Source organism: Trachemys scripta, chromosome 4 (assembly GCF_013100865.1).
Source record: "Trachemys scripta elegans isolate TJP31775 chromosome 4, CAS_Tse_1.0, whole genome shotgun sequence".
Taxonomy (NCBI): Eukaryota; Metazoa; Chordata; order Testudines; family Emydidae; genus Trachemys; species Trachemys scripta.
The window spans coordinates 41826606-41839566 of record NC_048301.1 but is presented as its reverse complement, the minus strand read 5'-3'; the positions used below and the strand labels follow the sequence as shown (position 1 = coordinate 41839566).

Genomic DNA, 12961 nt, shown 5'->3' with positions numbered 1-12961 from the left:
TTATTCTCTTCCCCCAGCATTCAAGCTGTGATGGGACAAGGGCTCGTGCATGACCAGCTTCATGGGGAAACAATCATCAGTCTTTTGTCCACTGATGTTCCACAATGTTTTCTCTGGTGTCTATAGGCCTTACTTTGTTAGGGAGGAGATGACACCTCTTGTGGTAAACTAGTATTTCACACTTGGTGATGCTTCTCCCCAGCTGTGGGGGTTTACAGTCTTAGCAAACATTTTTATATTTACAGAACAAACACTTAAATAATACCTTATAACATGGGATACAGGCCTCTACTAAGTAAGTAAGATTATATAAGTAAGATTAATACATGCAGTATTCTACAAGCATTTCATAAAGTCTAAACACATTCTTATAACTCTAATACCTATTTTAACAATCCTAACACACAGGTGAGCCAGACTGGTTTCCAGCTATGCATTTGTCAGTGTTTGGTGTGGCCCAGGGGCGTTGGCACGAGCTGGCACCTGGTCTACAAGTGTCTCAGTCATCCCTTACAGCATCAAATGTGTAGGTTAAATGTGATCCTTCAGCTTTTTGGTATGACTCCTGCTGAAAGATATCTGCCGCTGCTCACCGTGACTTTAGCTCAGTGAATATGTCTCTATTGCCTTCATATCTGACTCCTGCAAGATGTGCACCTTTTTCCTGAAACACAAATATGGGCCTCCTTTGTGTTTCATCCATTCAACAGCAAGTCTTGCTGGTTAGACTGGGGGCAATTTAAAGCTATCTTCAAAGGTGTTCACATCACATCAGTGTCTCTCTTTCACTTCATCATGGCTTGCGTAAGTTCAAGAAAGATCCCTATTCAGCAACCCTATCTTTAGCTTCTCAGGCATTCTTATTCATTGAAGGATAGAATTTATGCTGTGCAGCTTCTTAACTGGAGGAAGATCTCTGGGAGATTTGAGCGCTGAGCTCCAGGATCAATTGGGTACCTTGTCTGAGTGCCCTGAGAACTGCTTGACTCGCTTCACCCTCACAAGCCTTAGTTCTGTATTATGTCTTGATTCTCAGTCAGGATGGGATGCACTTTAGAACCATAGGTGCCTGTCCCAAAGAGCTTACAGAAAGCAGCCATGATCAGCAGGACTCTTACTCTTTATTGAGTACTGTTAGGAAGGGTGATCCAGGTACATACACCAAGGAGATGGAGGATGCTTAATGTCAGTCAGACAGTTCAGACCACTAACATATTGATGACCAGAGGAATGTCCAGTCTCTAAATGGGGTGAGCATTGCTTGTTTTCCCTTGTGCTTGGTGGATTGTTAGTGGGATGCTCCAGGGATAGAATGGGGTTTAAAGACAGATGTGACCATGAAAATTACTAGTCAGGTACAAAATCCACTCACCACCTTTTACCGTGACAATAAGGAGGAGAAATTGAAGGTGTGAGAGAAATTACACACCACAGGCAAATAGAATGTAGTGTGGGTAGTTTGTAATTGAGAGACCACAGCTCAAGATCCTTCCTTGCCATTGATGAGAGGGTCCTCCTCAGGCTGCCTGCTGAGTGCCAGACTAATTCCAGCTTTGCTTTTGAGTGACCTTCATATCTACTGGGGCCAGTGGGCATTGCTGTTTTGTTTTTTGGTTCTTCAAAGGATGGTCTGCAGTAATTCCATCTGTCCCCAGAGGAGTGTGTTCCAGTCCCAGCAAAATCTCCTCTGTTTCTCAACTGTGAGCATGACCCCCAATTTCACTGGGAGGAGCACAGCTGCTGCAGCTGTTTCACATGCTGTCAGAAGAGTCCAGGGGCTTTACCACATGGAAGTGGGGATAGAGTCAGGATCAGTGCAGTGGGAGAGCCAGTGTTACCCCAAGGATATGGGGAAAGGGCCAGATGATAACCTGATAATAACCAGTTTGGGGGGGAAGCACGGCTGATGAGGCACCAGATTGGAGATCATTTCCAAGTTTCTAAATATGCCTTGTGATTGTGATACATTTCTTTGTATTTACACTTCTGGCATCTTGTGCCCAGTAGGGGGCAGTGTTGAGGGGCTTGCAACACTTCCCCTGCTCAGCCTGTGGCATATGCATGATGGACTGAGCTGAGCAATTGCGGGCAGAGCTGCAGGACAGGATCCAGCCATGTTGGAGAGCAAGGACTACACTGTTCACCTATGGAAAAGAGGGGTCATGCACTCCTAGGCACTAGACACCCCAGAGTTTGGCTCTCCCTCATTTTGTCTGGGAAGGAGAGAAGTGACCAAGGAGCTGCAACAGAAACAACAGGAAAGGGAATATCTGAGAGGAGATAGATGGAAGGAAGGGGACTGGGGAGAAATAAAGCAGGTACTGTAAGAGGGGGAAACTGAAGAACAGTGAAATGCCAAAGACAGAGGACATTTAAAAGATATACATATATATATGTTGTGTTGTGTTAGGTGCAGTACAAACACATAGTGAGAGACAGTCCCTGCCCCCAAAGAGTTACAGTCTGTTTAGAAAAGAAAGACAAAGGGCAGGATGGGAAACCGAGGCACAGAGTGGTGAAGTGACTTGCCCAAGGTAACCCACTGAGTCAATGGGAGAACCAGGATTAGAATCCTGATTTTCTGAGTCCCAGGTCTGTATTCATTAGACCACACTTCCTCTCAAGCACTTGGAAAAGAGGCAGAGAGGACAATTTAAGACTCAGTGAGATGGGGTCAAAATCATTTGTACAGGATTCTAATTAGTTTTTTATATGATGATGAAGGGTGGCCTGTGGTATGGGGTCCCCTGCAGACAGCACAATGGAGGGGCCTGGAAAGTGCCTGAGATAGGACAGAGTGGCGTGGGTGCCCCACAGGAAGCAGGATGAAGATGCTGACAACCAATGTCCCTTGCTAGGCAGGGCTGCTTTGTTCCATTGCTGCTGAGAGGTTGGGTGTGGGGATGGATCCACTTGAACCTCTTGCGGTGTCCTGCCCTCTCCTAGTGGTTCAACAGCAGAAAGTGTGTGTTGGGGGCTGGGTAACTGAGTTTGGCTTTTTTAAGATCAACCTCAAGATGTTACTCTGGATCAGTTTGGTGGCCAGGATTGCAGGGGAGACCGTACCAGGTTCAGGGAAGTCTGTGGTTTATAAATTCATAGATTCCAAGGCCAGAAGGGATGACTGATCATCTGGTCAGACCTCCTACATAATACTGGCCATAGAACGTCTCCAAAATAATTCCTAGAGTGGATCTTTTAGAAAGCATCCAATCTGGATTTAAAAATGACTGTTGGTAAATTGGCCGATTGCTTAATTGTTCCAACGGTTAATTGAGGGGCTTTGGGTTTTTTGTTTTGTTTTGTTTTTTGGAACTCTATGAAGTGAAGAAACTGGGGTGACATTCCCACACCCAGAAACACTACCCTTTCTCTGCACTCGTGGTAGGATGCAGCAGATACAAGCATCATCTGTATCCCAGTCAATTACAGTGTGCACAGGAAATTTAAGGAAAGTCTGTACTTCACTGCACATGAGATCCAAAGGGAATATCTAGACATGGGGCACAATGGGGGAGAAGAATGAGCTCATAGGTGGACATAGGTGGCTCAAGCAATGGGACTTAAAGGTTTTATTGGGCAGACTCAGTGGACCATGTGACATCTGGTCAGTGAGCACAGGGAATCTGGATTGCTCGGCTATCCCAGGTTCTCCAGGACATCTTGTGACCCTGTCACTCTGTCACCTGCTCTCCACAAAACCCATGGGCCTAGTGGAAAAGAGTGTAGTTCCCCCATTACAATAATCCTTAGCTCGGCCACTTAACTCTGGATCCATGACTTTGGGTGCTGCAAGGCTGACTGTCTCCCCTCAGTGTTAGCTAGACAGCCATGGTCATGTCCTAATGTCACTCTTGGATTTTCCCTCTTGTTTCTCTACAATTGTTCACCTTAGGCTTGGTAACAAGGATAGTAACAGGCCCAATCCAGACTTCCAGACACTCTCCCTGTTGGAGGCAGGTCCTCCTTACCAGGCCTACAGCTGACATGCAACATTTGTATCGTGTATTCTACTTGCCAGTGCCACCCACTTGTTGCTAATTGCATGCCTGTCAAGCTACTAGTGACTCCTTGGGGAGCAGTGATGCCCTGTGGGCAACAGCTCCCCTGGCCTCGCATGCAGGGTAATGGAGATGGATAACATGTGTGATGGCTCTTCTCTTCCCAGGGCTCTAAAGAATGACAGCTTTGCCTGGGAAGGAGAATTAGAGAACTGTGTCTACAGCAAGGTGACAGGAAGCCAGCTGGCACATCCCAAGTATCAGCCAACTGCTGGCAGCTATCAGCTCCATTTTGCCGTGCAGCAACTCCAGCAGCAGAAGCTTCAGTCCCGACAGCTCTTGGAGCAGAGTCGAGCCCGGCACCAGGTAACTGAGACAAAAGTCGGCCTGAGAGTGACCACTGCCGGTTTCTACACCTGTGGGCCGGCATGGGACAGTTTCACACCCAGGACATAGCACAAGGTTTTGTGGCGAGGAAGCACCACTTGTGGGTTATGAGGACAGGACTGAACTTATATTCAGTGATTCTGATAGCAGCCTAATGCTGCTGTCCCTCTTGGCCTCCCTGCTGGGTCAGGATCCCTCTCTAATTGTCTATCTGAGTGCTGCTGCTCACTATCCTACCTAGTGCCTGAGTCAGAGCCCAGCCTCACTGGGCCCAGAGATTCTTTGTCTGTAAACCCCATAGTTGTGGTGGCATGTGTTTGTGTCCACCAAGGGCACATGTGGTTCACCTACACGGGTGTCATTGTTACATTTGTGTGTCTCCATTTCCCAGAGTCTCATAGCTGTGTTGGCATGTGTCTCGGCCCTGTCACGTTGGTACCAGTTGTCTCTGTTTCAGCTACAGCTTGACCAAGTCCTCTCCCACACAGTGCAGTACCCATGCACCAAACAATGAAGACTGATAGGAAAAGGACTTCACCACAAAGACCACCAAACATTACCTGGATTGCTTCATTCCTGGGGAAGTCTCCACCCTTCCTGTGAGGGAGTAAGGTTCATCTCTGCCAGGAATATTCTAAGACGCTTAGATACACAATAGACACAGGTATAGAGCCTGAGCCCAGGTGTGAGCTTCTCCCACACCTCCCAGGGCCTGCTAAACACCATCAATATCAGTCAGTGCATCTAATGTTTTCTTTACTTGCTAGGCACTCAGCCATTTGGCACAGAGTCATTCCCTTGACACCATTGTAAGGGACAGAGGGAGACACAGTGCTGTCAAGGCAGGAAGAAAACGAAATGGGATCAAGATCCTTGTGTCCTGTATGATTCCCATGTAATGAATGGCAGTGTTTTGGCAGCTGGTCTGGAGCAGCATCTCCACACCCTTGATGGAGACCCTGCAGGGTTTTATAACGCACCAGATACCCCATTTGTCATGGAGGGCAGGGTTTCCTTCATTTTGATTGGTGTCTGGAACAGCAGTGGGGTTCTTCATGTGCATGAACCTCCACTCAGCATAGATTGTTTGACCCAGGTTGGGGGAGCTATTGGTATTTGCTGGGCAGTCTGGCAGAGATGGCCTCAAACACAAGCAAGAACTAAATATGTGGGGACCCCACCCCCATATCAGGGGCATGAATTACTAGTTACTGCAGGTCTCTAACAAACAGCTTAAGGCTCAATTCCCACCATTCTGGGAGGGAAATCAGAGGGGGAGGCAACTTCTGTCTGTACTGTGTTCTTTCCTTCCCCAAACTCCTCCTCCCCTCTCCCCTCCCCCACCCCGCTTGCTACCCCTCTGAGCAGGAGCAGAAGGCTCTTCTTTCATCTCTGTCCAAGGGGCTCTGGGTGGGCAGCCGTGGCTGCTGCCGAGCATAGGGTAGCACTGCAAGACGAGCTGGGCTGTGCCTGTGAGGAGGCTGGAGCTGACCATGGGGGCCTGTCTGAGCCCTCTTCTAATTGCCGACATTGAGCTGATGTTATTTTTGGCCTAGGGCAGAGCCATTACTCAGGAGTTTCTGTTAAAGTGATTCTTTGTTAAGCCTCCACTCCTCCCTCCCGCCCCCGTTGAGCCGAACAGTTCAGAGCTGCAGTATCGAGGCCATTGCCATGCTACGGGCTCAGGCAGCTCTGAAATTGCCATTAATGAAGAAAGAGATTTGCTTAACACTCTCAGGGTATGTCTACACTGCAATTAGACACCCACATCTGGCCCATGCCAGCTGACTAAGGCTGACGTTCCTAAGCTAAGGGGCTGTTTAATTGCTGCATAGAGGTTCAGGCTGCAGCCTGAGCTCTGGGACTCTCCCACCTTGCAGGTCCTAGAGCCTGGGCTTCAGCTCGAACCCAAACATCTACAGTGCAATTAAGCAGCCCCGCAAGCCTGAGTCAGCTGGCACAGGCCAGCTGCAGGTTTTTAATTGCAGTGTAGACATACCCTCAGACTTCCTTATATTGGAAGCCAGGTCTTAATAGAGAGAGTGTCTCTTGGATACATCTCCTCCCATTTGTCTTTGGCTGGTGCCAGACAGATCTCCCACCCCAGGCACAATTGCACTGACCTCTCCTGCTTAGTTGCCAGAGCACCCCTTCCCATCCCAACAGACTCACCATCGCCTACCCTACCACCACCTCCCTCTCCTGTTCACTGTTGCCTGCCCTGTCCCTGTCACTCACCACGGTTTGGCTCCCCGCACCTACCCTTACAACTCCCCAATCCCATTACCTTCTCCCACTCACTTTGGCCCAAGCCCCATCCCTCACTCCCTTCCACGCACCACTGCCTGGTCACCATCCTGCTCATTTTCACTGTGGCCTCCTGCCTTCCCTTCTCACTCACCATTATCTGTGCCTCCCCACTTCCTCTCCACTCACTGCACCTGGACATCCACCCACCTGCTCACTATCACTTGGGCTTTACCCATCTCCCACTCATTGTCACCTAGGCCTCCTACCCCCCTACCTGCTCACCACTGTCCAAGCCCCATCCCATTCCACTCATTTTTGTCTGCCCCCTTCCCCCCCCCCGTCCTGCTTGATGCACCCAGGTCCTCCTTGCTTTTTTCCCATTTCACAATGCCTGGGCCTCAACCCCTTGCAATGATAAAACATCCTTATGCCAATGACACCAATGGCTTGTGTGGCAAAAGCACATCAGGAAAGTATTTAATCACTGTAGCAGCTGGACATAAGGGGAGGAGCCAGGAGCAGGTGACCAGCCCACTCTGCGCACAACACAGTTTGGGAACCTCTGGCTTAAAACTTTTCCTTCCATCTCTCTCTCTTTGTCTCCTTCCTTCCCCCATTCCTCACTTCCTTCCACTTGCTTTCTCCCTCTGTCCTCCCTTGCCATACCTTAAATCTGCACTCACAAAAAGCCCTTTTCTGAGGTGGCATCTCATGCTGATGAGTTTTCCTCTATTCCTTTTCTCAAGCAGTCTGGCTTGGAGGTTAGGAATGAGAAGTGTTTATTGGCATCCTGAGGTAGGGCCCACAGAAACCATGTGTTCTCGCAGGCAGGGTGCCTGGGGTTGTGGGAGGTCAGTGGGTAGCATCAATGGGTCTTTCACAGCCTTCCTCACCTTGCTGAGGGCTCCCTATGTACTATACACTCGCAGTGCTGGGAGGGCAGCCTGGACACAACCAACTCTTGTTGCTCTGATCCAAGAAAATTCATTGCACAAAGCCAGAAAAATTCTGCATTCATCTGGGAGTTGCTCCTGCTTCTCAGAGCACTTAGCGCACTGTGTGTAATGTGGGGGAGGGGAGAGAAGACTGGCAGGAGAATTTGGAGACTCCATCAGCACAGCCCTGGGGAATGGTACAGAGCAGAATAAGACCTTCACCTCAGACCTCTGGGTTTAGGGAAGTGCAGCACACCAGCCTCCAGGTTCCCTGGCTTTGGGTTCACCTCTTCTAATGGATCCTGAGTTCTTCCCTCAGAACCTTAATCAGGGTTGAGAAGTTGTACTAAATCTAATTTTATTCATTTTCCAGACTGTCCAGTTCCTGCTCCCTGGCACCCTTGATTCTGTGGTCCTGTCAATGGAACACTGGACTGGGACTCAGGAGACCTTGTTTCTATTCCTAGCTCTGTCAGGTCACTTGGGGACCCTAAGCAAGTTACTTCATTGCTTTGTGCATAGGCGCTGACTCTGTGGGTGCGCCAGGGCTGGAGCACCCATGAAAAAAATGAGTGGGTGCTCAGGACCCACCAGCCACAGCTGTTTGGCAGCGCCCCAATCAGCTGTTTGGCAGCTCCGGGAAGCATTTGGGGGAGGGTGGAGAGCAGCAAGTGGGTGGGGGCCTCGGGGAGGGGGTGGAGTGGGGGCAGGAAGAGGCGGAGCGAGGGTGGGGCCTTGGGGGAAGGGGCAGAGTGGTGGGGGGGTTTCAGGGTAGAGCAGGGGTGGAACACCACTGGGGAAAAATAAAAGTTGGCGCCTATGGCTTTGTGCCTTGGTTTCCGATCTGATACTGACACACTTGTGTGAATTGCTCTGTGAGCTGTGAATGAAAAGAATTATAGTAGTGCTGAGAACTTGATACTGTTAGCAGCAGGAAAAATGAAGCCCAAGTTTAAAAGGCCTATCATTTGCAGGGAGCATCACACTATCTGTTACTGTGAGTGCTTTGGACCCTGCATTCTGTGTATCTCCATGCCACAAAGAGGGTATTTCCATATGATGTTGCAATTCCAGTCATGGCTTGGGAATTGCCTTGGTGAGGCAACCCAGCCATTTCCCAGCAGCCTAGGAGCTCATGCCACAACTTCAGTGGTCACCTCACTGATATGTCATGTCCTTGAAAGGTGCCTTGCCTTACTGAAAGCAGTTTCTATTTTCCCCTTCTCTATATGATGTGTGATTTGGATGTGTCTGTCCACAGGCAGTGTGTAAGTGAGTAACAGCAGCACCATGGTGCATGGTGCAAGGAAGAGCCCGGTCTCTGTGCTGGAAGTGAGCTGTATGCATAGAAGGACATGGGTGGCATATTTAAAGCCATACATATATGTGCAAAGGGAAGGCATGCTCTGTGCTGTACAAACTCTGAGGAGCGCACGATCTAAGGAGAAGTAGTTAGGGGAAGGGGAATAACAATATAGGCAATTTATATACAAGTCAACTTGATTCACTATAGGCAACATGGCAAAAATGAGTCTTAAAGAACCATTTAAATTTGGAAAAGATTGGTCCTTTTTGGAGGAGCTCAGGGATATTGTACCAGTCAGAGGGCGCTGCCCGGGAGAAGGCACAAGGATGATTGTGTGAGAATCTGACAGACAGATGGAGGAGGTTGGGAGCACTGGCTGAGTGAAGGGGACAGAGACCCAACATGAAGCTTGACAAGGAAGGATAAGTAGGGATGGGCACAGTTATGTAGAGCTTTGAAGGTGATGACAAGAAGCTTAAATCTGATACTGGAGTGGTTCAAGGAACAGGAGTTACATGATCAAACCAACAGGAAAGGAAGAAAGTTTATCAGCAGCAGCATTTTGTATGAACTGGAGGGAGCGATGAGTGACATGATCTGGCCTGGATGTTGTTACCAGAGGTGCCCTTGCCTAGGAAATTAAACAATCAGTGTTTACTTTCTAATTGTTCCCTCTACTGGGGAGATGCCACTAATTGTCATGGAGGCTTCTCCTCCCCTATATAGGATTGTTCTGTCTGCTTAGCCTGTATCTATTGTATGTGTGTGGGCAGCTACTAGATCTAGAGCTTTATCCCAAACATTGCATATGGGAAATGGGAAATATGCTAAATTAAAACAACCCTAGTTCAGTCATATAGTGAAATGATCCCTATCAATGCAGCCTTGTGTCAAAAAGGGTCAGATAAAACATTCAACAAATGATAATGAGTATTGGGGTCACTCCTGGTTACAGTTTCAATCAATAGTTTAAATAGTTTTCTGATATAAATACTGTGTCCAGTTCATCCCCAGTTGCTAAATAATTCCTCTCTCCCTTTATACCTTTCAGAAAGTTGCATGGTCCCAAGTTAGTCAGCGCTTCGCTAAGCTAAGGAGATTTAACTTTCCCCATAACTAATTTCTTTTATTCTTTTCTGGATGTCCTCCAATTTGTCAATGTCTCACTGGGAATGTGGGGCATTCAAAGCAGATGTGGCTGCACTAGCACTCCCCCCCTCCTTGCTCTGGGTTGCAAGGCCTCTCTGAGAGCAGCCTAACCTGCATTGACCATTTTTGCTACCGTGTTGCATTAAAGAATAATTAGCCCCCCCCCCCCCCTCCATCTTCATTCATTTCTTTTTCCCAGCTTTCTCACTTGGATTATTTTTCTGCAAATGTGTTAACTGCAGTTTTCCAAGGTGAATCAAATTTTTATTTGCTACCTATGGGGTCATATCTTTAGTTTATGTATAGTAGAACCTCAGAGTTACGAACACCAAAGTTACAAAATCACCAGTCAACCACCCACCTCATTTGCAACCGGACGTATGCAATCAGGCAGCAGAGACAAAAAAAAAAAAGCAAATACTGTACAGTACAAATACTGTGTTAAACATAAACTACTAAAAAAAGGGGAAAGTTTTAAAAAAAAGTTTTGACAAGGTAAAGAAACTGGTTTTGTGTTTGTTTCACTTAAATTAAGATGGTTAAAAGCAGCATTTTTCTTCTGCATAGTAAAGTTTCAAAGCTGCATTAAGTCAATATTTAGTTGTAAACTTTTGAAAGAACAGCCGTAATGTTTTGTTCAGAATTACAAACATTTCAGAGCTCTGAACAGCCTCCATTCCCAAGGTGTTTGTAACTCTGAGGTTCTACTGTAAAATAAAATAACTCCACTGAAGTCAGTGACAGTATGTTGATTTATACCACCTGAAGTTCTGCCCCCATGTTTCTAATCTTGTTATATTTATTTATTTATTTATGGAAGCACACACAATGTGCTGAATGCTTTGCAAATATATAATAAAACCCAGTTTGTGTCCCAAAAAGCTCACAGTTTAAGAAAACAAACTTCGTACAAAGGGTTGGGTAGAAGGAGAAAGCATACAGTCAGTTTATTTTAACATATATCAAGACAGTCCGTCTCCTGAATAGTTTACAAAGTAGGACCCACTGTACTGTAATTTGTGAATTCTATTAATGTGCTCTCCTTTTCTAGATCATTAATGAAGTCCTTACATCAGATTGGCCCTTACACTGTCCACCCTGGTTCCACACTAGATTTCCCTTCCCACAACTCAGTATTTTGCCAGTTATCATTACTTTTTGCTCTTTTGTTTAGTCACTCAGCCAGTTTTCTACCATGTCCACGCTGATTTGACTGAAGTTTGTGAATAAATTTAATAGAAAACTGTAGCAAATGCTTTACGAACATCTAAAACCCCACCAAATTTTACACACTTATTTTGTAATTCTGTCCCAAAAGGCAATTATGTTTGTCTGATGAGCTAATCTTTATAAATCCTCATTTCTGCTTATTGCTTGTGATTCTGTCATTCTCAGGTTTAGTGATTATTTATTGATCTTATTTGCGGCATTTGTTCCATTACTTTGCTAGGGATAGATGTTGGATATATGGGAGGGTAAGTGGCAGGATCCTTCTTATTTCTATTTTTGAAGATCATTAGCATAACTGCTTTAGTTAAAACTTCTGGTACCTCCTCACTTTAATTGTGAGTAGGTACAGGAAGCTTGGTTTCTGCTTGCTGATACCTTACCATGTGCCTCACCGTGACTGGCAGATTGTACTTGTGACATTTTCTAATTAAAAAGCATTCTTTTTGTGCACCTATCATTCTGTCTGTACTTTGTTTCTGTATAAAATGAGGAGAGGTGTGATCTACTGGTGTGAGCACAGGACTGAGACCCAGGAACTCCTGAGTTCTGACTCTAGCTCTGAGGGTGACTCCATCTGTGGCAGGTCACTTGCCCTCTCTATGGCCCAGAGTGCCCACCTACAAAATGGGGTTAATACTTCAGGCCTGTCTGCCAGGAGTGTTGTGGGGATTAATTAGCTAATGTTTTTGCAGTGTTTTAAAGATGCAAAGTCCTGTATTGTGCTAAATATTATGCCGATTTGTGCCCCTTGGAACCTTCCACAGGGGAGGGCATGAGTCTCCTCAGCAGCCAGTCCAAATCTCCAGCATTGTGAGCCCTTTTCAGGATGTTTCCCTTAATAAAGTAATAACTGTTGGGTACTGGATGCTCCTGGGCTGTTTATATCAGAGCTTCTTCTATGCTTCAGTTCTCCCTAGAGCTGGACTCTGTGGATCCTGAATGATGAGGGCTCTCCTTCATGTGTGTATGTGCTGAAATCTCTTCCCATCCCTTTCTCTGTCAGGCCTCCCCTGCTGCCGTTTGTTTGCACAGTAGCTTCTTCTGGTTTCCCGCCCTGCCCCCATAAGGTTCACAGCAGGGCAGCATGCTTTGTAGCTGGATCCAGAAGCCATGGTCAGTGTCAACCCTCAGTCTCTACACCCTGGCTGTGGTGGAAGGCAGCCAGGATCTCAGCACAGTGTGGAGACAGAGGCCCTTCAGAAGTCTGTTGTCCCCAAGCAAAACAGCCCTGACCTTCCCTTAGGCAGGTCTCGGCCCTGTCTCTGATGATCAGCCTGTGTTATAAGAATTCTTGTTTATTCTTCCTCCTGGGTGACTGACCTTCTTGCCTCATCATGTTTGGGGAGGTGACATAGACTGTACAGAGCAAGAAGTTGGCAAACTCTAGGTGTCAGGATTTTAGTAACAAGGGAAAAGCACTTTTGAAAAAAAATTATTGTGCATGGCATCAAATGAGATGCAGTGAGGAGCGGTCTCTGGGTCAGGGAGGAAAGCACGGTGAGTGGGGAGACTCCATCCCTTCCCTGATAATATGATGGGCTCTCAGCTGTACTGGACTAAGCCAAGAGTGTGGTATTTACTGCCTTTCTCCTGACATGTCATTTATAGTTATGCCTGCTCAGTAATCCAGGATCAAAATGGAGCTGCAGGACATGGAGAGGTTAACGAGGAGTAGAAAGCTCAGCAGAGCTTGTCAGTGAATT

General features: G+C 47.0%; 1 protein-coding gene across 6 annotated transcripts in view; it reads left to right on the top strand.

Annotated features, from left to right (window-relative positions):
- Positions 1-12961, top strand: part of TTLL5 (tubulin tyrosine ligase like 5) — a 207518-nt gene that overhangs the window by 157805 nt on the left and 36752 nt on the right. For all 6 annotated transcript variants that reach the window (XM_034768482.1, XM_034768480.1, XM_034768478.1 and 3 more), the window contains one exon: positions 4169-4367. In XM_034768482.1, the coding sequence (XP_034624373.1) occupies positions 4169-4367 (199 nt within the window). The remainder of the gene's footprint in view (positions 1-4168; positions 4368-12961) is intronic.